This window comes from Salmo trutta, chromosome 10 (assembly GCF_901001165.1).
Source record: "Salmo trutta chromosome 10, fSalTru1.1, whole genome shotgun sequence".
Lineage (NCBI taxonomy): Eukaryota > Metazoa > Chordata > Actinopteri > Salmoniformes > Salmonidae > Salmo > Salmo trutta.
In genome coordinates, this window is record NC_042966.1 from 14813469 (window position 1) to 14836995 (window position 23527).

The following is a 23527-nucleotide window of genomic DNA, read 5'->3' on the forward strand; positions in this document are numbered from 1 at the left end:
GTGTAGGCCGAAGAACTTGAAGCTTTTCACCTTCTCCACTGCGGTCCCGTCGATGTGGATAGGGGAGTGCTCCCTCTGCTGTCTCCTTAAGTCCACGATCATCTCCTTTGTTTTGTTAACGTTGAGGGAGAGATTATTTTCTTGGCACCACTCCACCAGGGCCCTCACCTCCTCCTTGTAGGCTGTCTCGTTATTGTTGGTAATCAAGCCGACTACTGTTGTGTCGTCTGCAAACTTGATGATTGAGTTGGAGGCGTGCGTGGCCACGCAGTCATGGGTGAACAGAGTACAGGAGGGGGCTTAGCACACACTCTTGTGGGGCCCATGTGTTGAGGATCAGCTTAGTGGTGTTGTTGTTTCCTACCTTCACCACCTGGGGGCGGCCCGTCAGGAAGTCCAGGACCCAGTTGCTCAGGGCGGGGTTCAGAGCCATGAATATTTGTGCAAAAATATAATTTCCAGACAGAATATTAAAGTTATGTCTGAATCCGGTGGACAGTTATCAGAACTGTTTTACAGGAGGAAAAAAAACATCCAATCTGGTCTCTGAATACAGACATAATTTAGAATTACTGAAAGGTAAGTATTCCAATGGCACTATTTGTGGGTTTTAGTTACTTTGTATACCCACATTTGTGTATCAGGAATGCACTAGGCTATAATTAACATTGCAATAGCACTTCAGAAAGCATCTCGTCTGAACGGTAGAAGCAGTTAACTGTCAGTTAAACTGTGGTTCGTCTCCCTAAAAGCGTCTTATTTCTTCTGACTGAATGGGAGTACTTTGCAGTAATCGTCCTAGTCTGGGGCGGGAAAGAAAACCAAAAACTTGAAGACAAGTCCTATGATGCAATGTCATTCAAGGCAGCCTACGGCAACAAACATTTTGCAGGGGAATTTCAGAACAGCTGACTTCATGCTAAAAACGGATATTACAGCGCTAGTAAAAGGCGCACGCAGCAAGTACTAACGACAGATTTAATGAACAGATTCAAAAATATTACATGGCAATTCTATTTAAGCTTACTCGTGTGTTGCATCAAGGGCCAAATGAAACTGGTACGATGAAATATTCACCTTAATCTCTGCTCCTCATAAATAGCTAAACCCCAACAGGCAGGCAGGTAGCACCTGCAGACGGTGCCTATAGAAGGCCAGACAGTTCGACAGCCACAGCCTCAAGTTGGGTTCACAAGTCCGGCTAACCATTAACCTCCACAGCTCTCTGGTACTGTATCTGGTGACGTATTTCACTGACTGACCCACTTGTGAGAATCCATTTAGGATCATGTCTTTATATGACTATGAGCCTATGCATGCATTGAAAAAGGATCACGTCTGTGCCGTCTGTGTTGTCACAATCCGGATTCCATGGCTTCCAAGCATAACGCGTCTGGGACTTAAAACATCTCTGCTCAGTGAATTGAGAGAAAGAGGGATCGTATCATTGCTCTGGGGTTGTGTGCCGTGACATAAAGCAGGGTGCGTGTCACTGTCACTTCTCTCCTCCCAGCGACATGTCAGGGCTAAGACCCAGATTGTCCTTCCCCCCCCCCTCAGTGGTAAGACCCTGGCTGTCTGGAGGAAACATGGTCACCTCTGACCCTTAACATGCTGCGAGATGACTATTCAACCTTCAGGAGCACCAACTCCTCCGGCGGTAGTCTACTTCTGTCACATTCACGGTTCTCTCTCACTGCTCATTCGTGTAATTTCATTTCATGTCTTTTTTTTTATGGTGCTGAAACCAGAGAATTGCTATATTGTATTATAATGGTAGCTATAGAGACAAGGTAATAGCAGTAAATAAAAAAAATGGCATTGAGCTAGAGACAGAAGCCAAACCCGAGGCTCTAGTCGACAATTCCCTCTTTTTCGGCACTTCCGTTATACTGTAAGCTACAGGTTATTCTTTATTCAGTCTGCACATGAAGGAAAATGGAAGTGGGGAGAACATACATGGATTCAAAGACCACAAGAAAAAGCTAAAAGAACCCGAATTTCATTGGGAATTTTATTAGTAATAATAATCTGCCAAATATACAGCCATTATAGAATCTCTCTACCTATTATACATTCTCATATAAGTCAATTACAAAAAGTAGTAATTAGTCAGCAATTTCAATCCGATCAGATATGAGAGAGAAACAGCAGATACACGTCATCATTTTCCCTGCATCTCATGTTACTGGACACGTCAGAACTGAAGAACAAGATCAGCCTTCCCCCGGGATGGACAGACGGCAGCACCAACGGGAGGAGGAGATAGTGCTGTCAGAATGTTCTGATACTATACTCCATATTACTCCAGACCACAGGAAGAAGCATGAGACCAGTCAAGGCTCAATGAAACCCAGGACCCGTATTTACAAAGTGTCTCAGAGTAGGAGCGTTGATCTAGGTTCAGGTCCCACCTCTCCATATAATCTTATTAATGATGCCAAATGTAGGCAGAACTGATCCTATGTCAGGGCTGCGTTTAGCAGGTTTTTACGTTTTGGAACGTCCAATTGAACGGTGCTGTACTGTACGCCCAGTTGAAACGGGGAGGGGTTGGGTTGTGGAATGCTGTCAGCATGGCCACTGCTCTTTAAATACGTCACTCATTGCTACAAGCCACACCTCACCACACCCACCAAAATGGGAGCAAACGTACCGGTCTTTTCAAAAGCGTACAAGAATGTTTGGAGGAAATGTGTCGTTTAGTACAAACCGTTACGCAACGTAGCAAACGTTGAAGCGAACTGAATACTCCTCTGCACTCATACTCTGAGAATATGGCTGCGTTTAAACAGGCAGCCCAATTCAGATGCGTTTTTCCACCAACTGGTCTTTTGACTAATCACGTCAGATATTTTTCAGGACTGATCTGATTGGTTAAAAGACCAATTTGTAAATAAAATTCTGAATTGGGCTACCTGTCTATATGCAGCCTTTGTAAATAAGGGTTCAGAACAATAATTAGAACAAGCTGGAAAATAAGTTGTTGATTCACTAACCAAATCAATCTGATTACTTAGCTACAGTTTGTTGCAAAAAAAAATCGGAGAGAAATTGAGTTTGTCCTGTATATACAATAACGATAACTCACTTCTGATTAGCTCAAGTCTAAAGACAAAATCCAGTCTTGCCAAATGCCCCATGAGTGTTTCAATACACCAATTTAAACATTTCAGTCAGGTATTATAGAAAACAACTTTGTGGATAAACAAAACATTCCCACTATGGGAAAGTCATTGGTTAGCTCACAGCAAAGGGACAGATTTTATACATTAACTATATTCATTTGTTTTTCAGTGCATTATTTGTATTTTTTTTTTTTAAAGAATAGCAGACTTCAGCAAACACAAAACAATTTTTGTTAACTTCTTGCCCACTAACTATGTGAAGACACCGTTTACCCAGAAAATAGAACCGATGTGTAAACAAGAGATTTCAATTCATTGTAGATCAAGTCGTAATTTGACTTCAGCCAGACGAAACGTAAATTCCTTGTACAGATTCCTATCTACCCGTTGTGGCTCTAATGCATTACAACTTCCAAAAGAGCTGCAGAGGGAGTCAATAGTCAACAACCATCTTCGGAGGTACCTTATTCAGTAACGATGGACGTTACTGTACCTCCAGAAACAGACCACTTATAGCACATCTATAAAACACGGAAAATGTTATGAAATGTTTAAAAAGTCGAAAGTGCTTATAGATGGGTTACGAGTTACTTAATGAAGATCGTGTCACTCATGTAAATCATTCTTTACCTACAGTTTGGAGAATTTGACTCAAATAAACAACGCCCTGTTGCAAAATGCTGAAGCCGGTCGCTTGCTAAGGAGTTGTCGGAACAATAAAATGAAGACATTTTGAGTAAATGTAAAGCTGCCAGAATGACGAACGTTTTGAAAGGAATATACGGAGTAGAAAGAAATAAGGCAGTGATAATAACAGTCAAAATATCTTCAAAAGACTGTAAACATCTCTCATAAAAAGGTTGTTCCTCCTTACCATTTAAAATATGTACTAAATCGTCAAGTTCTTTTGACTGATACGATTATCATGCAAAATCATTTGTCTTTTGGTATTAGTTTCAAAAATCGAACATAAACACGTTGCGCGGTCAGCGTATCTGTGAAAATATCTGCATATCTTCTGTTAAAAATAACACAAAATCAAACATTCTATAGCTATCAGGGGTTAAGAAGAAGCAAATGAAAACAACATTTCTCTTCACTTAAAACGATTTGACAATATCTTGATGGAGATCACACTGCGGAAGCATTGTCGGGGTAGAGACAACACCACGAGAATCTAATCTACCTCCAGGCCTTCCGGTTTAGAACTCTATCCAGACCTTGCTCCCTGTCCAACAACAACAACAAAAAAGACCAGTACTTTGGCATTCTATTCCTCTGAACATGAATCACTAGATAAAACAAACTCAAAATCTCTCTCTGGTCAGTTTGTTAATTCATTGTCATCACAGCAGCGTATTGCATTTCTTCACAATTGAACAGACCATGACGCACAGTGTAGTGGGCAGAGGGAGGACAATCTACGTCATAAAGATCATCTTCAGCTCTCATTGGAAAGACCCACGTAACATAAACGGTAGTAGCGTCTGTCGACAGACTGTGGGATGTGAGGACTTACGAGGAACTCTTTTGTGCTATGCTGATTTTGTCACTAATCGTTTGGACAAATCACGATTGCACAGGTGCTCGGATCTTTCGAATTTCGGGAAGGGGACATTTGGCCCATAGACTTGCCTGAAACTTGGGGACGGGACGACGACTTCACAAGTCGCGTTAGTGTCTCTTAACATCTCCCCCGAGAACTTAAGAGAGCATCTGACATAATTAAACAACATTTTAGTTCTTGTTTTCCGAGATTAATATAATCTTAAAAGTCAATCATGAACAAGTACCACTGCGAGGATACAGGTTAAGAAGAACAGGTAAGGCAATTTGGAAGCAAAACATATAGCTAGATAGAGAACAGCAATGCTAAAAGTACTCACCCTTTACTGAGTATAACTTAAAAATGGATAAATACAAATCATTCTGGGACAATTTAAAATACAAAAGGATCTGAAATAAAACAAAAAGACATACACTTAGGCAAATTATATAAAACATACAACATATCATATGCAAGCCAACAAAACGAGGGATAATCATTTGAGTATTGATTACAGTAGTTTACCTGAGTTAGATACCTGTTAACAGTGGTTAGAAATCAAGAAGCACATACGTCAGACAAAGAGTTACGGAGAAATGACTTCATTGATATAGTGCATATAGTGCAGTGAATCACGGGGACGAGGGACTGGGACTGTAAAACACAGATTAGGTACACTTGACCAATGAGAGACAAGACAAACCACTGGAGAGAGAAGGTTATTGGTGGAGGATCTGCTGCAGCACCTCCAGCAAGTGTTTCAGGCCGTAGATGTAGCCTTGGTCCTGGCTCTCGCTGGGGAAGACGTGAGCAAAGTCAATCATCCTCACCTCCACTTCGCTGGCCCTCTGCTCTGGCTGCGGCTCACCCCGGCCTCCCTCCCCCACTTCCTCTTCTTCCAGTTGGGCTTTGACACCGTTGCCGTTGGGCTGCTCCGACGACACCAGACCTGGGCACTTCCACGTGCTGTTGTGCGCCTGGGGGTTGGGGTCTGTCGTGGCGGCGGTGACGTTGCCATGGTGACCCCGGGTGCAGCCCTTCTTGTGCATGGTGTACATGGTGGACAGGCTGTAGTCGAGCGGCACGGCAACGCAGACGTTGTTGTTGTGTTCCAGTACGTCCTCGTTGGGCTCGCAGCAGGCGGCATACGTGGTCTTCTCTGGGAGGCCCCTGGGGATGTGGCCCTCAGGGTTGGGAGGAGGCAGGCCCTCGTATACAAACAACAAGGAGCTGGCATAGAAGGTTAACTGGATCTGGCCCTCGAACCATCTCAGGATGTTCTGGACCTTGAGGATACTGGCAGTGATGGCGTCTTTTCTCAGACTCGTCCCATTATAGAAGAATTTTGATAAACCTGGGAGAGGAGAGGAACGGGAGAGGCAATTATTGTTGTTGTTGTTGAGGAATACAATGTTTTCTGATAAGAAATGACGGCGATGATTTAATCTGTTTAGGAAACCGGGTCGGGCATCGTCTAATTGAGAGCAAGTTTGGCTGGCAACTACAAGTGAAACCCTGTGGAAATAGACAGAAGGGTAGACATGTTGTTTATTTTGTGCCGGGGTTATTATTGTCTCAGGAGCTCACCGTCTTTGACGGTGTCCTTGAGGAGGCCTCGTCCGTAATGTTGGTCATACGAGTCATAGCCGTCAGAGTTCACCTTGTACACCTGGAGGGTTCGAAAGACAGAAAGGAAGAATTACATATATTTAACTAGGCAAGTCAGTTAAGAACAAACTCAAATTTTACAATAACGGCCTACCCCGGCCAAACCATCCCCTAAACCGGACGACGCTGGGCCAAATTGTGCGCTGCCCTATGGGACTCCCGATCACGGCCGGTTGTGATACAGCCCGGGATCAAACCAGGGTCTGGAATGACGCCTCTAGCACTGAGATGCAGTGCCTTAGACTGATGCGCCGCTCGGGCGGCCAAGAAACAGTTAGACGCAGCACATAGGCCTATTGTTTGTTCTCATATGGAAGCACTAAAGAGCAATGCTTAACTTCAAAAGGAGATGACCGTCTCCATATAAACTCAGTGATAACAATCATGGGTGGAATACTCCCTCTGGTGGTGCAATTATTTTTACACACAATTTGCTGAAAACATTTTGAATAGGATGCACATATATATGTGACATAATATGATACATATTTCTTCCGGTGATATTAATAGCAAATCGAGTAGAACCCATAAGTCTGTGTGGACTCTGAGATAATTCCATTCCCACGCTGAGAGGAGCAAAACTGTTGTCTACACCAGAGGGATTCCTCGCTCTATCACTGCAATCTGGAACATCATTATCAGTAATTAGTCTTATCACTCTGTGGTGATAAGCAGATTTTTCCATGCTCCGTGCCAGAAAGCCTTTGACCCTGGGGCAAAAACAGGGCATGTCAGTGGATGACCCTCGTGCTGAAGGTCTGTGTTCTTACAAAGCCTACACTATGATGAATCTCATTCACTTACTAGTCTACCTTATTGACTAGTAAGAGGAGCTGTAAGATGGGTGAGAAGACAACCTGGTATGACAGAGCTTGCCAGTGCAGGTCCTAGGCCATGTGGAGCCAAATATTCCAGAAGTGAAAAATACACCGGTGGTCCTCAACATTCATTTCCCAAAGCAGAGTGCGACAGGCACCAATACTCATTCATTTGCTGATTGACATTTGAGTTAATATTATACAGTTTGTATTTGAAAAGAGACAAAATTGTAGCATGTTCCCTGTTTACTCTACGCGTGGGACTAAAGGAGAAGAACAGTTATGTTATCATGACCCTCAGAGACCTGTGAGGAACACCCAAAGGAGGGGAGGGCATAATGGTGATTGGGGGAAAGGAAAGGTCCTAGTCAACAGATCTGAGATCAGTCAGATAGAAGCAAGCTCCATCCTGTTCTACTGATGGCTAGAGGCTTCCTATTACTGACCTCCCAAGAGGCTGCTGTTCGGAAACCAAAAGACAAACTCAAAATGTCGTCGCGCACAGAAAAAGGGAACAAATGAGTCACTGACAAACACAAAACAGGTGTGGTTTAGAAGGGGTTCTAAAAGGCATCAATGTGGGTGACTACTGGGTGCTGGCCAAGCAACTCCAGTAGGGTCTTAAGAAAAAACACCCACCGTGGACGCCCACAGGATTTGCCGGAGAAAAGACACAAAAAAAAAAAAAGGATAGGAAGTACCAATGGATATGAAGAAAAACTGCCAGATGAAGGCTTTGTTCGGCTCTCCAAGATGGAAGAGCTAACGTGAGGTGTAGTTCTCCCAACATCTCCTTTCCAACTGATGCACTGGGCTAGCAGGTCTTAAATACCAGCTGGGCCTGCGCAGGTGAAACACATCCTGACTAACAAAACCCTAGCCTGTAACACTACATATACTGAACACGGCTTAAATTTTTACAACAACTAGTACTACAGAATTAGACACATAGGAAAGATAATAGACCAGCAAAGTGGGCGTTTAACTGATTAGACTATTTGCCATGCATTCAAATACCTTTGTCTGCGTGTACTTTTCAGGTATGTACGTTGCATTTGGAAAGTATTCAGACCACTTTCTTTTTCCCACATTTTGTTACATTACAGCCTTATTCTAAAATGGATTAAATTGTTTCCCCCCCCTTCATCAATATACACACACAGTAACCAGTGATTAAAGCAAAATGTTTTTCATTTTTATTAACTGAAATATCATATTTCCATAAGTATTCAGGCCCTTTACTCTGTACTTTGTTGAAGCACCTTTGGCAGCGATTACAGCCTCAAGTCTTTTTGGGTATGACGCTACAAGCTTGGCATTTAGGGAGTTTCTCCCATTCTTCTCTGCAGATCCTCTCAAGCTCTGTCAGGTTGGATGGGGAATGTCACGGCACAGCTATTTTCAGGTCTCTCCAGAGATGTTCGATCAGGTTCAAGTACGGGCTCTGGCTGGGCCACTCAAGGACATTCAGAGACTTGTCCCGAAGCAGGAGCAGGCTTTCATCAAGGATCTCTCAGTACTTTGCTCCGTTCATCTTTCCCTCCATCCTGACTTGTCTCCCAGTCCCTGCCGCTGAAAAACATCCCCACAGCATGATGCTGCCATCACCATGCTTCACTGTAGGGATGGTGCCAGGTTTCCTCCAGACATGACACTTGGCATTCAGGTCAAAGTAATCAATATTTGTTTCATCAGACTAGAGGATCACGTTTCTCATGGTATGACAGTCCTTTAGGTGCCTTTTGGCAAACTCCAAGTGGGCTATCATGTGCCTTTTACTGAGGAGTGGCTTCCATCTGGACACTCTACCATAAAGGCCTGATTGGTGGAGTTCTGCAGAGATGGTTGTCCTTCTGGAAGGCTCTCCCATCTCCACAGAGGAACTCTGGAGCTTTGTCAGAGTGACCATCGGGTTCTTGGTCACCTCCCTGACCAAGGCCCTTCTCTCCTGATTGCTCAGTTTAGCCTGGCAGCCAGCTCTAGGAAGAGTCTTTGTGGTTCCAAACTTCTTCCATTTAAGGCCACTGTGTTCTTGGTGACCTTCAATGCTGCAGACATGTTTTGGTACCCTTCCCCAGATCTGTGCCTTGACACAATCCTGTCTCGGAGATCTACGGACAATTCCGTCGACATCATGGCTTGGTTTTGCTCTGACATGCAGTCAACTGTGGGACCTTATATAGACAGGTGTGTACCTTTCCAAATCATGTCCAATCAATTAAATTTACCACAGGTGGACTCCAGTGAAGTTGTAGAAACATCTCAAGGATGATCAATGGAAACAGGATGCACCTGAGTTCAATTTTGAGTGTCATTGCAAAGGGTCTGAATAGTTACGTAAATAAGATATTTCAGTTCATTTACTTTTAATACATTTGCTAAAATTTCTAAAAACCTTTTTTCATATTGTCATTACGGGGTATTGTGTCTAGATTGAGAATATATTTTTTTATTTAAATCAATTTTAAAATAAGGCTGTAACGTAACAAAATGTGGAAAAAATGAAGTGGTCTGAATACTTTCCGAATGACGTGTAAATATGCTGACGTGTAAGGCCATGTTCAGTTCAGTGAATTGGTCAATAAAACTATATAGCACGTGGTAGTATTTATGACTGTTTAACAAAGTTTGAGGAAAGAGACACGTTGAGTTCTCCATATACCAAGGCAACACTGAAAGCGGCTCTATACTTAATCCATGATGTCAATGTAAAAGCATAACAATCCTGTTGTTGAGGGGGCCATTCAACTATATTACTATAGGCTGGATTTGGTCCTTGGGGTGGAGATGAGGACTCTCCTGTAAGTCATTATGGAATGGAAGAATAGTGGTATGTTGGTTTTAGCCCTGTGTGATTGATTGGTCAGTGACGACCAACCCTGTGTTCAAACAGAGAGACTTCAGAATGGAACCGGATGAGAAATGTAACTCTTCACATAAACATTAACCTAAACATGTGTGAGGTGTGAAGCCAGTCAGACAGTAACTGGGAAGTAGGGCATTGGAACAGGTGATGTTGGACTAATGAGATGCATCTACAGTGCATTCGGAAGGTATTCAGACCGCTTCACGTTTTCCACTTTGTTACATTACTGCCTTATTCTAAAATGTATTAAATGAAACATTTTCCTCATCAATCTACACAATGTATTAAAAATAAAAAAACAGAAATACCCTATTTACATAAGTATTCAGACCTTTTACTGTGAGACTCGAAATTGAGCTCAGCTGTATCCTGTTTCCAATGATGATCCTTGAGATGTTTCTACAACTTGGAGTCCACCTGTGGTAAATTAAATTGATTGGACATGATTTGGAAAGGCACACACCTGTCTATATAAGGTCCAACAGTTGACAGTGCATGTCAGAGCAAAAACCAAGCCACGAGGTCGAAGGAATTTTCATGCTGCGAGGATGTTTTTCAGCGGCAGGGACTGGGAGACTAGTCAGGATGGAGGGAAAGATGAACGGAGCAAAGTACAGAGAGATCCTTGATGAAAACCTGCTCCAGAGCACTCAAGACAAGACCTGTGTGCTTAGGGACAACGACCCTAACCACACAGCCAAGACAACGCAAGAGTGACTTCGGGACAAGTCTCTGAATGTCCTAGTGGCCCAGCCAGAGCCCGGGCTCGAATACGATCGAACATCTCTGGAGAGACCTGAAAATAGCTGTGCAGAGATGCTCACCATCCAACCTGACAGAGCTTGAGAGGATCTGCAGAGAAGAATGGGAGAAACTCCACAAATACAGGTGTGCCACGCTTGTAGCATCATACCCAAGAAGACTCGAGGCTGTAATCGAAAGGTGCATTAAAGTACTGACTAAAGGGTCTGAACACTTATGTAAATGTGATATCCGTTTTTTTTTTGCAAACATTTCTAAAAACCTGTTTTTGCGTAGATTGATGACGGAAAATAAGGCTGTAACAAAATGTAGAAAAAGTCAAGGGGCCTGAATACTTTCCAAATGCACTGTAAGTTATCCTATCAGTCTCTTATATATATATAAATATATATATATATATACACATATAAATATATACACACACACACAATGTTCCGTTTTCATCAGGTTATTTATAATTTGATTACTTCATACAGTTAGTTACCTCAAATTATTGGCAACCTTGATATGAGCAAAAAAAAATTACAAATATCGAGCTAAATTGTATGCTAAAACAATGGGGAAATTATATTATTTTAGACTATGCCTTGCAGAGGCATAAATATCATACCCCCCCCCCCCCCCCAAAAAAAAAGCTAGCCTCCCGTTATTGTTAATGGTTAGCATGTCTTGGGGTATGATGTTTGTGCCTCTCCATTTCTCACTAATCGTTATTCACGATTCATTGAAGATTATCAGCAATCATGGTAGCATCCACCTCAATGAATAAGTGTTCAGAAACATATATTCTTATTTAGAATAAAAGTTACTCCGAAATGACAATACACTTTACCATTCATTTCTATTGAGCACAAAACAATCTAAAAAACAAACACTGCAAATGCATCCAACAAGTTTGTGGAGTCACAAGCTTGATGTAGTCATTGCGTGCTTGGAATATGGGAACAAATACTACACTTTTGTTATAAACATAGTTTAAGTGAACTTGTCTAAATACTTTGGTTCTGTAAAATTGGGGGACTATGTACAAAAAGTGCTGTTTTAAACATTTCATCCAGTATGGATGAAAATACCCTCAAATGAAATCTGACAGTCGGCACTTGAACCGCAGTCATTTTATCAAATTCAAATCCAAGGTGCTGGAGTACAGAGCCAAAACAACAAAATGAGCCTCTGTCCAAATAATTTTGCAACTCACTGTATGTATGAAAATATCCTCAAATAAAAGGTGACATTCTGTACTGTTGCCTCATACTGTAAACATTTGAACACATTTTTGCTTCACTGTATAAATATGGAGGGGAGTATATCTTTGAGAAAAAAATATTACTTGTTAAACAAAATCTCTTTATCCGTGCAATTGTATAAGTTTTCAGAAACTTGTCCCGAATCCACTCCTGCATTGTCATGGCTGTGTGCTTAGGGTTGTTGTCCTGTTGGAAGGTGAACCGTCGCCCCATTTTGAGGTCCTGAGCGCTGTGGAGCAGGTTTTCATCAAGGATCTCTCTGTTCTTTGTTCTGTTCATCTTTCCCTCCATCCTGACTAGTCTTCAAGTCATTGCCGCTGAAAAACATCCCCACCTCATGATGCTGCCACCACCACGCTTCACCGTAGGGATGGTGCCAGGCTTCCTCCAGAGGTGATGCTTCAGGCCAAAGAAATCAATCTTGGTTTCATCAGACTAGAGAATCTTGTTTCTCATGGTCTGAGAGTCCTTTAGGTGCCTTTTGGCCAACTCCAAGCGGGCTGTCGTGTGCCTTTATTGAGGTCGGCTTCCGTCTGGCCACTACCATAAAGGCTTGATTGATGGAGTGCTGCAGAGATGGTTGTCTTTCTGGAAGGCTCTCCACTCAGGAACTCTGTCAAAGTGAACATCAGGTTCTTTTATACAGTATTTTTTGCTCATCTTTATCAAGGGTGCCAATAATTCTGGAGGTGGACTGTACATGTACAGTTAGATGGGTCAGAGGATCAGGTACACTCAAGGTCATGGATAGTTTAACGTTGTTCAAAGGCAGCGTTTCTCAATCCTGGTCCCGGGACCCAAAAGGGCACACACCCCCACACACCCAACAAAAGGCTTGATGATGTTGAATAGTTCAATAAAAAAAAAATGTGTGAGAGAGCTAGGGCATGCACATTGTTCAAAAGGTAGTGTTTCTCAATCCTGGTCCTGGGGACTTAAAGGGGTCAGAACCAGGGCAAAGAAACCCCACTCAAAAAGGTACATGGACAAGTATGGTAGCAGATTCTCAGCAGGACCAAGCCAGCCATACAGAATGGAGGCAAATCAGATCTTTAAAAATAAATAATAACAAAAGCAGCATCAACAGTCAAGCAAGCAATTTATAAGTCGAAAGGGGAGGTCTGGCCTCTGGAGAAGGAATGATATACATCATTTTGGAATGAAATACACTTTGAAAGGGAAAACGTATGTAACATACTTTTTCTAGTTTTACAAAGTGAACCAAATCCTGCAGCCAGGATGGTGGGTGAACATTTTCCCACTCAAAGTCTATGCGTCTCTTGGATAGGATACTAGCAAAAGCGATTGTATCCTGCATTGCCCGGGCACCATTAAACCAGTAGGTGGTAGACCAAAAAGGGCGAGCAGAGGGCACACTTCTACATTGACTCCAAACATAAGGCATTGTTGCAAAAACACTTGACCTAAACACAACAATCTTTGAATCGTCCTTCTAGCTCTGGTTCGGCTGCCCAGGCAGGTTTATCAACACCTGGTGAAAGCCCTTGGAGGGATTATTGACATTGCGTTCCTGTGATTACAATGTTAACGGAAAACAACTAGTCTGATGGCGGAGATGAGGTCATCGGGTATTGATTCTACTTGTTCAATACTAGTGAGTGTACAAAACAACACAGTGTACAAAACAGTAGGAAGACCTTCCTAATATTGAGTTGCAGTCCCCTTCGGCCCTCAGAACAGCCTCAATTTGTCGGGGGATGGACTTTACCGGGTGTTTAAATGTTCCACAGGGATGCTGTCCCATGTTGACTCCAATGCTTCCGACACTTGTGTCAAGTTGACTGGATGTCCTTTGGGCCATTCTTGATAGACATGGGAAACTGTTGAGCGCGAAAAAGCCAGCAGCGCTGCAGTTCGCCTGGCACCTACTACCATACCCCCGTTCAAAGGCACTTAAATCCTGTCTTGCACATTCACCCTCTGAATGGCACGTGTCTCCATTGTCTCAAGGCTTAAAAATCCTCCTTTAACCAGTCTCCTCCCCTTCATCTACGCAAGTGGATTTAACAGATGACATCAATAGGGGATCACAGCTGTCACCTGGATTCACTTAGTCAGTTCCTAATGTTCAGTACACTCAGCGTATTGAGTTGAGGTCTGGCAAAAGTTTTTTTCCTTGAACTTTATTTTTCTGACCATGACAACCTTGACATAACAGAAACTATTAAATATAATGAAGACAGTGAATATCAATAGCGCTCTAATCTACCCTTCATATAGAAAATCTCATATCCTGCCCTTCTCTCTGCATTTACTTTCTCAAAATGGTTACTAATGCCAAGTAACCACTTACGATTAGCAACTAAGTAATGTCAATAACTTTGAACCCACCTGTCGCTGACTTTTCCTAAATATCTGTATTTTACAGTCTAGCAGTACTTTGAGATCCAACAGCATAAAAACGACAAACTTTGAGCATTTCTACCTCAAAGCGCCATGATGATCAAGTTGACTTCTTGACTTTTTCCACATTTTGCTACATTACAGCCTTATTCTAAAATGGATGAAATAGTTTTTCCCCCTCAAACTGTGGGAGCTTATATAGATACTGTACGTGTGTGTCTTTCCAAATCATGTCCAATCAGTTGAATGTACACAGGTGGACTCCAAATCAATTTCGAGTCATAGCAAAGGGTCTGAATACGTAGGTAAATAAAGTATGATTATTAATTTTCTATAAATTCCCAGAAATGTAAAGAAAAACTGTTTTCGCTTTGTCATTATGGGGTATTGTGTGTAGATTAATGAGATGTTTTATTTCATCAATTTTAGAATAAGGCTGTAACATAACAAAATGTGGGAAAAAAGAATACTGAATACTTTCCGAATGCATTGTAAGCCGATTTAACACTACCAATAGCCACCAATGCCTAATTTAACTAATAATAATCTATTTAATATACAATTGAAGTCAGAAGTTTACATACACCTTAGCCAAATACAATTCAAATCAGTTTTTCACAATTCCTGACATTTAATCCTAGTAAAAATTCCCTGTCTTAGGTCAGTTAGGATCACCACTTAATTATAAGAATGTGAAATGTCAGAATAATAGTAGAGAGAATGATTTATTTAAGCTTTTATTCATTTCATCACATTCCCAGTGGGTCAGAAGTTTACATACACTCAACTAGTATTTGGTAGCATTGCCTTTAAATTGCTTAACTTGGGTCAAACGTTTCAGGTACCCTCCCACAAGTTTCCCACAATAAGTTGGGTGAATTTTGGCCCATTCTTCCTGACAGAGCTGGTGTAACTGAGTCAAGTTTGTAAGCCTCCTTGCTTGCACATGCTTTTTCAGTTCTGCCCAAATATTTTCTATAGGATTGAGGTCAGGGCTTTGTGATGGCCACACCAATACCTTGACTTTGTTGTCCTTAAGCCATTTTGCCACAACTTTGGAAGTATGCTTGGGGTCATTGTCCATTTGCGACCAAGCTTTAACTTCCTGACTGATGTCTTGAGATGTTGCTTCAATATATCCACATAATTTTCCTTCCTCATGAAGCCATCTATTTTGTGAAGTGCACCAGTCCCTCCTGCAGCAAAGCACCCCCACAACATGATTCTGCCACCCCCATGCTTCACAGTTGGGATGGTGTTCTTCGACTTGCAATCCTCCAAACATAACGATGGTCATTATGGCCAAACAATTCTATTTTTGTTTCATCAGACCAGAGGACATTTCTCCAAAAAGTACAATCTTTGTACCAATGTGCAGTTGCAAACCATAGTCTGGCTTTTTTATCGCGGTTTTGGAGTTGTGGTTTCTTCCTTGCTGAGCGGCATTTCAGGTTATGTTGACATAGGACTGTTTTACTGTGGATATAGATACTTTTGTACCTGTTTCCTCCAGCATCTTCACAAGGTCCTTTGCTGTTGTTCAGGGATTGATTTGCACTTTTTTCACCAAAGTACGTTCATCTCTAGGAGACAGAACATGTCTCCTTCCTGAGCGGTATGACGGCTGCGTGGTCCCATGGTGTTTATACTTGAGTAGTATTGTTTGTACAGATGAACGTGATAACTTCAGGCGTTTGGAAATTGCTCCCAAGGATGAACCAGACTTGTGGAGGTCTACAATTTTTTTCTGAGGTCTTGGCTGATTTCTTTCGATTTTCCTATGATGTCAAGCAAAGAGGAACTGAGTTTGAAGGTAGGCCTTGAAATACATCCACAGGTACACCTCCAATTGACTCAAATGATGTCAATTAGCCTATCAGAAGCTTCTAAAGCCATGACATAATTTTCTGGAATTTTCCAAGCTGTTTAAAGGCACAGTCAACTTAGTGTATGTAAACTTCTGACCCACTGGAATTGTGATACAGTGAATTATAAGTGAAATAACCTGTCTGTAAACAATTGTTGGAAAACATTACTTGTGTCATGCACAAAGTAGATGTCCTAACCGACTTGCCAAAACTATAGTTTAACAAGAAATTTCTGGAATGATTGAAAAATGAGTTTTAATGACTAAGTGTATGTAAACTTCCGACGTCAACTGTACACCATCACAAAGAAACCCATTATAATTTTGTTTAGGTGGGTCTTAAGTGGGCTCCCGAGTGGCACAGCGGTCTAAGGCACTGCATCTCAGTGCTAGCAGCGTCACTACTGACACCTTGGTTCGAATGCAGGCTGTATCACAACCGGTGATCGTGATTGGGAGTCCCATAGGGCGGCGCACAATTGGCCCAGTGTCGTCCGGGTTTGGCCAGTGTAGGCCATCATTGTAAATCAGAATTTGCCTAGTCAAATAACGATTAAATAAAAAATAAAAAAATTATTAAGAAACATTATGATGTTAAGAAAATGTATTTCAAAAGAACAGAATAGCATATTTTGAGTATAATTATGATCTGTTATTACGTCTGTGCTAGTAGCCTAGGCTATATTGCTGTGCCGTGCCAATGAAATCAACTAGTTTATTTAGCAGCCAAGACGCATTTAAATTCCCGTCCTTATGACAATCAACACATATACTTTACAATTAGAATATAATAGAAAAAAATAATGAATATTTTCCCCAAACAAGCTATTGCTGAGTGTCGCTAGTATTCACATGTTGAAAACATGTAAACATGGTGATCCTACAAAAAAAGTGATATTCTGAAACAGAGACCAACCCCTCATTTCTTGAATTGTTTGGCAAATGTACACTACCATTCAAAAGTGGGCTAATTGATCATTAGAAAACCCTGGAAGAAAACCCTGAGCCTGTAATCGAACCCACAAATTCTGATGCTCCAGATACTCAAGTATAAAGAAGGCCAGTTTTACTGCTTCTTTAAAATCAGAACAACAGTTTTCAGCTGCGCTAAAATAATTGCAAAAGGGTTTTCTAATGATCAATTAGCCTTTTAAAATGATAAACTTGGATTAGCTAACACAACGTGCCATTGGAACACAGGAGTGAGGATTTCTGATAATGGGCCTCTGTACACCTATGTAGATATTCCATTAAAAATCAGCTGTTTCCAGCTACAATAGTCATTTACAACATTAACAATGTCTACACTGTATTTCTGATCAATTTCATGTTATTTAAATGGCCAAAAAAAATGCTTTTCTTTCCAAAACAAGGACATTTCTAGTGACCCCAAACTTTTGAACGGTAATGTAGGTGTTAGAAAATGTAGTATCTGCTCTTTCCGGTGGTATATAGAAATCAAAACTCTTGGACTGCATGTGGCTCTTTAGGAAGATTGGAAAAAGTTACTTTTTTTTACGATGCTGTTCATCAGTCAACTTCAGAACGGAATAGGCATTTACTGCAATTTCAGGTACAAACTCAATAAAACAAGGAATACATTTCAGCTGTTTTAAAAACATTGCTCTGCTATTAAGATCTTTTACTGTACGAGTACTTCGCTTGAAGAGACAATCATGTTTACATCGGAGAGGGGTTACTCTTGGCCGAGTCTCACCCGCAACCTCCACAGGTGGCATAGAGGACGGGAGAATTTCACAGCTTTACACTTCAGTAATAAGTAGTCGCGAGTATTTTTTCCGATGCCGTGGTTCCCGGCTCCCTGCTTCCCTGTGGCTCAGTTGGTAGAGCATGGTGTTTGCAACGCCAGCATGGTGTGTGCAACGCCAGGGTTGTGGGTTCGATTCCCACGGGGAGCCAGTACAAAAAGAAAAGAAAAAATGCATGAAATGTATGCATTAACTACTGTAAGTCGCTCTGGATAAGAGCATCTGCTAAATGACTAAAATGTAATGTAATGTAATTGCAGGGTAAAAACGGCCTACGGTACTGCCTCCAAGGTCTCATATAGCCCCTCTCATTAACATGAATGGCAGTAGCCGTTAGAGAGGCCTTTCCAACCCAATGGGAGGGGCTCATAATGAGGCTGAATAGGGAGACTCACCCTCATTCCGAGAACCAGGAAGCCAATCTCCTCCATTAGCGGGTACTTCTTGATCTGCTGGTCCCGCTTCTCGTAGGAGGCGTAGGGGTCGTAGCTCTTCTGGCCTATCTTCACATCCATAATACAGGGCTTCTGGAACCGCCGAGTGACATCCTCAAGTTTCAGGTACAGCTCTGTGATGTCATCAGAGGGCGGCGCAGAAACAAGGCGTGGGAGAGACATTTCGAAATAAATCAACACATTTGGCCACCAGAATGATAGACGAGGCTTTGTTTCACCACTACAGTGTCATGTTTCTAGTAGCAAAGCAGAACACTGTCATGATTGTTTACATTTAACAGCTAGAGAGCTCTGCTGTGAAACCATCAGAATGACAGAAGTCTTTTTGAATGAAGTGCTGACCTGGGATCAGTTTAGCCCTTTAGACCATAATGACTAACATTTTATGGGCAGGGAGGAACCTGATTCTAGATTAGCACTTCTCCTCTGAGTTTATTTGTGAATACAGGCCCTGGTACATGTTGAAATAATATCCCAGGTAGGTTTAAGGATTTTTCTATGTGCCGGTGTTTACCGTTAGGAGATTCAGGAGAGGACCAGGTGCCAAAGTATTTGGGGAGGTGACGCTGAAGGTCCAACAGACACGGATCACAGCAGTCCTCGGCGTAGACCTGTCAGAAGCAAAGGACGGTTAGGACATAATTTATACTTGTTGAAGAATCATATCAGCTCCGTTGAGGGAACTATTCACCATCTCTATGTGGGAATGTCTGTCTTTATTGATTGATATGTTGTGTTACCAACATGTCGCATGTAGAACAAACATTATTTTCCTTCCCTTTCATCGTTCAACACAGTGAAATGATGGTGGTGAAAGTAGCCAAGTTTGTAATACGTGATTCCTCTGTAAGAGAGTATTTCCAAAGCAACCATTTCACCCTGTGTACATTCAGTCCACTTTAACAATAGTAGAGTAAGCGGTGCCAGTGGAAATCTCTGATAATGCTTTGGCTAAATGTTGTTGCAGTGGACATGCTGAGGCAAACACCTTTCTTAAGCCCTTAAATAAACAGATAGCCCTCTGGTTTATACGTGGGGAGTGTGCTGACCTTGCCCATTGATTGAGCTAGTAGAGATGTGGACTACATTACTGTGCCCAGTATTGCCATAACAAAGGCCCCCAGGGCCACTGTAAAGGGGACAGACTGCTAGGCTTCCTTAAGAACTATTCTGGGCGATCGAACGATAGAATGGTTTAGGACTAAATCGCTCCCTTTTCGTTAACTCATTTAATCTGCACGTCAACTTGAACATAAACTTCGTTTAAACTGACATGGGAGAATTGCTCCCTAGTAAAAAATTAAATGAATCGAAAGTGATGCAGAACAGCAATTTCATAGAGCGCACACTGTACAGTGAAAATGATTGTACCTTCAGACAATAACATATATATCTATTTATTTTTTGCATTAAAAGGTGGATGGTTACCATGCTGTAGAACTGCATCTCTCTAGGACCTCGGGGAGGGGGCTGTAGCTGTTTGAGTACTGTGCCATCAGGATGTTGCAATATGCCTGTTGAAACAAAAGGTGTGGGCCATTCTGACACTTAGCAAAGATCTAGTCCTGGTTGCAGCATAAAGGTCAAGTCAGAATATCTCAAAAGGACATCCTTCCAGCTAAATAATCAATGATCAGACATGACTGGATTGGAGAATGTGACCGAGAGGGCCCTAGCTTTCACAATTGTGCAACCATTTTCGAATTGTAGTTACTTCAAGAGAGAAAGGAAGGAGGCCTTTCTAAAGTATTCAGACGGGGCCAAACAGTTTGCCAGTTGAGAAGTGCAAAGGTTAACTCGTATTTAACGTGAAGTCATAAAAAAACGATGCACCTTATCAAAGACGCCTGGGCACCAGTATCATATATAGTAAGACACTTTACACGCACTCTGAGACTTGGCTCCAATATTAGATAGAATGGCGTGGGGAAAGAACGCAATCCACTCAACTAAATGTTACTGCCTCAGACACAGATTGAACCTTCCAACTAAAATCAGTTGAAATAGTGAAATTGAAAAACTGAGAAGAAAGCACCGGCATGTTTCTGTACGTTACGTCCTATACAGTAGGCCATGCTGATTAGAATACGCACAGGTTGGTTGTGGGATTGGGGATTACAGTTAGCGATACTGTCTATGACAAAGAATTTACCCCGGCCTGGCCTTCCCACTGGTAGGAAACGAACACTCCGAGCGTCAGCGTTTAATCAACGCAGAGGTTAAACGTGTGTCAAGAGTCTTGACCTAAATACGAGTCTGACACCCAAGCCCTGGCTGAGGGTAGGATTCAACTGAACGGCTCTTAGCAGAGAGACAACAAGGATTACATCTGACTGACACTGGCGCTCTGTCACTGTCTCCAAGGACAGAAATAATACATTGGCCCTTTCAGCTAAGGGACTGTTACTTCAAAACATTGGATTTGTGAGCCTAATTCATGATTTAAGCTATAGCCACCGGTAAGTTGCTCGGTGAGTTTGAAAGGCTACAACTAAGTGGATGATCAAGAGTGATAGCGGTGATAGAAGCCAAACTGGATTTCAGTTGCTTGATTACAATAGGAGAGCAGATACTACAGGCTTCAACTAAAGTACACAAAAGGCTACAAGCAGGTGCTCTATTCTGTTATTGACTGACATTATGAAAACTATCACCATGGCTTGTTTGCTCCATAGCGTTGTCCTGGTGATAAAGAATCCTGGGGGGCTTGGGGGGGGGGAGTTTAGCCTACTTCTGTCAGCTTTTCTGAGGTATTGTCATTGAACAAAAAAAAAGGGAGCTATTTTACCATGCAGACCAAGATCGCACAATTAAATGTAACTCAGTGGTGGATAAACAACATGCACCGTGGCGGCGAAAGGAGAACATATCTGATAAGTCCAGTCACTGACCTACTTTATCAACGCCATACTTATGACCGGCCACCTGATGGGAGAGCGGCACACATCCGTTCAGGTGCGCCGCCTGCGATCCTCCCTGAGCGGTGTTCTCTTTCACTGAGCCGGAGAGGCAAGTTCCCAGGTTCAGCATGGGACTGTTGATTTCCAGTCTTCCCAAAGCTAAAGACGAGTCCACTATCTGACGTTGAGTTGACATGAGCAATTCGATGGTTTTCAACCAAAAAAATAATAAAAGAAAAATATAGTCAATCTATAATTCACATGTTGATATTATGTAATCAGAGCGACCCCAGCACGATTCCGAACACCGAGGGATGTCTTCATCGAATACGTCAAATGGGCTCGCGTTAAGCGCCAAGTCTAACCTAGTATTTACAATGTAGCGAGGCTCCAAAAGCACTGCTACAATGATTTTCATATCTTCGTCGGCAACATTAATACACTCTGGCCACATCCCACTTCCTCACAAGGGAGACGTACACACTCCTCTCACAAAACAAAAAAAATGTTCTGATGACACAAGACCGATATCCGCATGCAATCTCGAAAAATGTTTTGTCTCTTCGAAACTACCTCGAGCGCGACCGTACCGTTGGCTATTTGGGATACACACGCAAACAAGCCCCGTTGTTGTCTGCTTACATTTGCACGTCCCACAATGCTAAAATACAGGCTGCTAGCGGTAACATCACATCTGACACACAGGCTCCTCAACGCGAAATTGTTTCTCAATCAAAAACAAGCATGGGGAAACAATGTAATGACGGACACACTATCGATATCTTTAAATAGTTGCAATGACGTTCACATTCGAACAGTACCCAATGTGGGCGGCTATCAATATGTCATCTTGCTGGCTACCTACCTAACCTACACTTGCGACACTGCCCCTACTGTCGCAATTCTGTCTACTTCTGGCAACAGCTTCAGTGCAGTGGCTTTTCCATCACTGTCGGAAAACAAATTGCCTAAAAATTCTAATGTAGACTACGCCTACATTCTAGATGAAAAAGGTAAAACCATGATTTGATTTAATGTTTTACATTTGCATGAGGTTTATCATCACTGTGCACAAAGGAATTTAATGTAGTTGATGACTTTATAATTCTGAAACTTCAAGTTCTATTCGTCGTATGTACGGACATACGCATGATATACACTCATGGTAAACTAAATGCTTACATGCTGGTTTCTTCTCGGCAATGCAAAAACAAAATAATAAAATATATGAATACGAACATAAAGTAAAAGGAGTCATGGTACGTTATCACTAGTTTTCTTTCCAGCGCTTTGAATAACGTCACATCCTGTAACTAAGACTCAAGAACAAATCACACTGGCCCTATAGTGGTAATTATAGGCCTTATCTGTTATAAAATCTTCGTAATTGAGCCACATCTTGTAAATATGGTTGGTTTCTAAACAAGTTAATTGCATTCGAGATTTCCACTCAACAATCATAACTTTGGAGATAATTAGTATACTGTTTATAGACCCACCCATAATGCATAATAGTCATTTAATTAAATCACAATGTTTAGATTATGTAAGGATTTTAATCAAGTAGGCTGAACAATCCCATCATGGAACAACACAAAATAGACCCCCCCCCCAAAAAAAAAACCAAAACATGAAAACAACATGTAAAGAACAATGTGGTGTCTTGTCCACCAGGTGGCAGAGGAGACCAGGGCAATCTGTATCAATATGGAAGAAACGCTGCATCAATCTCCCAGCCCCCCACTTCTCTCTCCCCCTACCTCTTTGCCTTTTCTCTCTCCCGTTCCCCCTCCTTTTCTCCTCTCTCTTCCCCTCCCTGTGTCCCTCGTTTTGTGTCAACGGTGCAATTGGAATAAAGGTATTTAAAGGTGCGTGCGTGCGTGCGTGCGTGCGTCTGTCGACTTGTGCGTGTGTGTCATCACAGTTATGTGTGCCTGTCATCCTGCTCTTCTAGATCAATGGAACACAGTTGCGTAGCAACCTGGTGATGGGAGGACAAAGAGTAACATAGATTAGATAAAGACCAAGGGAGGAAGGGAGACGGAGAGACTCAGAGGTAGGGAGGGAGACCTTCACAGTGGTCTCTGGAAAAGTAGAAAAAAGGCTGTGAGAGGGGAAGTAGGCGACAAATGTGTTT

At 42.1% G+C, this 23527-nt stretch overlaps 1 protein-coding gene across 1 annotated transcript; it reads right to left on the bottom strand.

Moving 5' to 3' along the window:
* Positions 1–1987: 1987 nt before the first annotated feature.
* On the bottom strand, positions 1988–22215 carry ipmkb (inositol polyphosphate multikinase b). The gene is made up of 6 exons (XM_029764581.1): positions 21382–22215; positions 19919–20004; positions 19005–19101; positions 18431–18603; positions 6262–6343; positions 1988–6028 (listed from the first exon to the last, which is right to left on the bottom strand). The coding sequence occupies exons 1-6, from the start codon at positions 21584–21586 to the stop codon at positions 5394–5396; spliced, it is 1278 nt and encodes a 425-aa protein (XP_029620441.1). The 5' UTR covers positions 21587–22215; the 3' UTR covers positions 1988–5393.
* Between the last annotated feature and the right edge of the window lie 1312 nt (positions 22216–23527).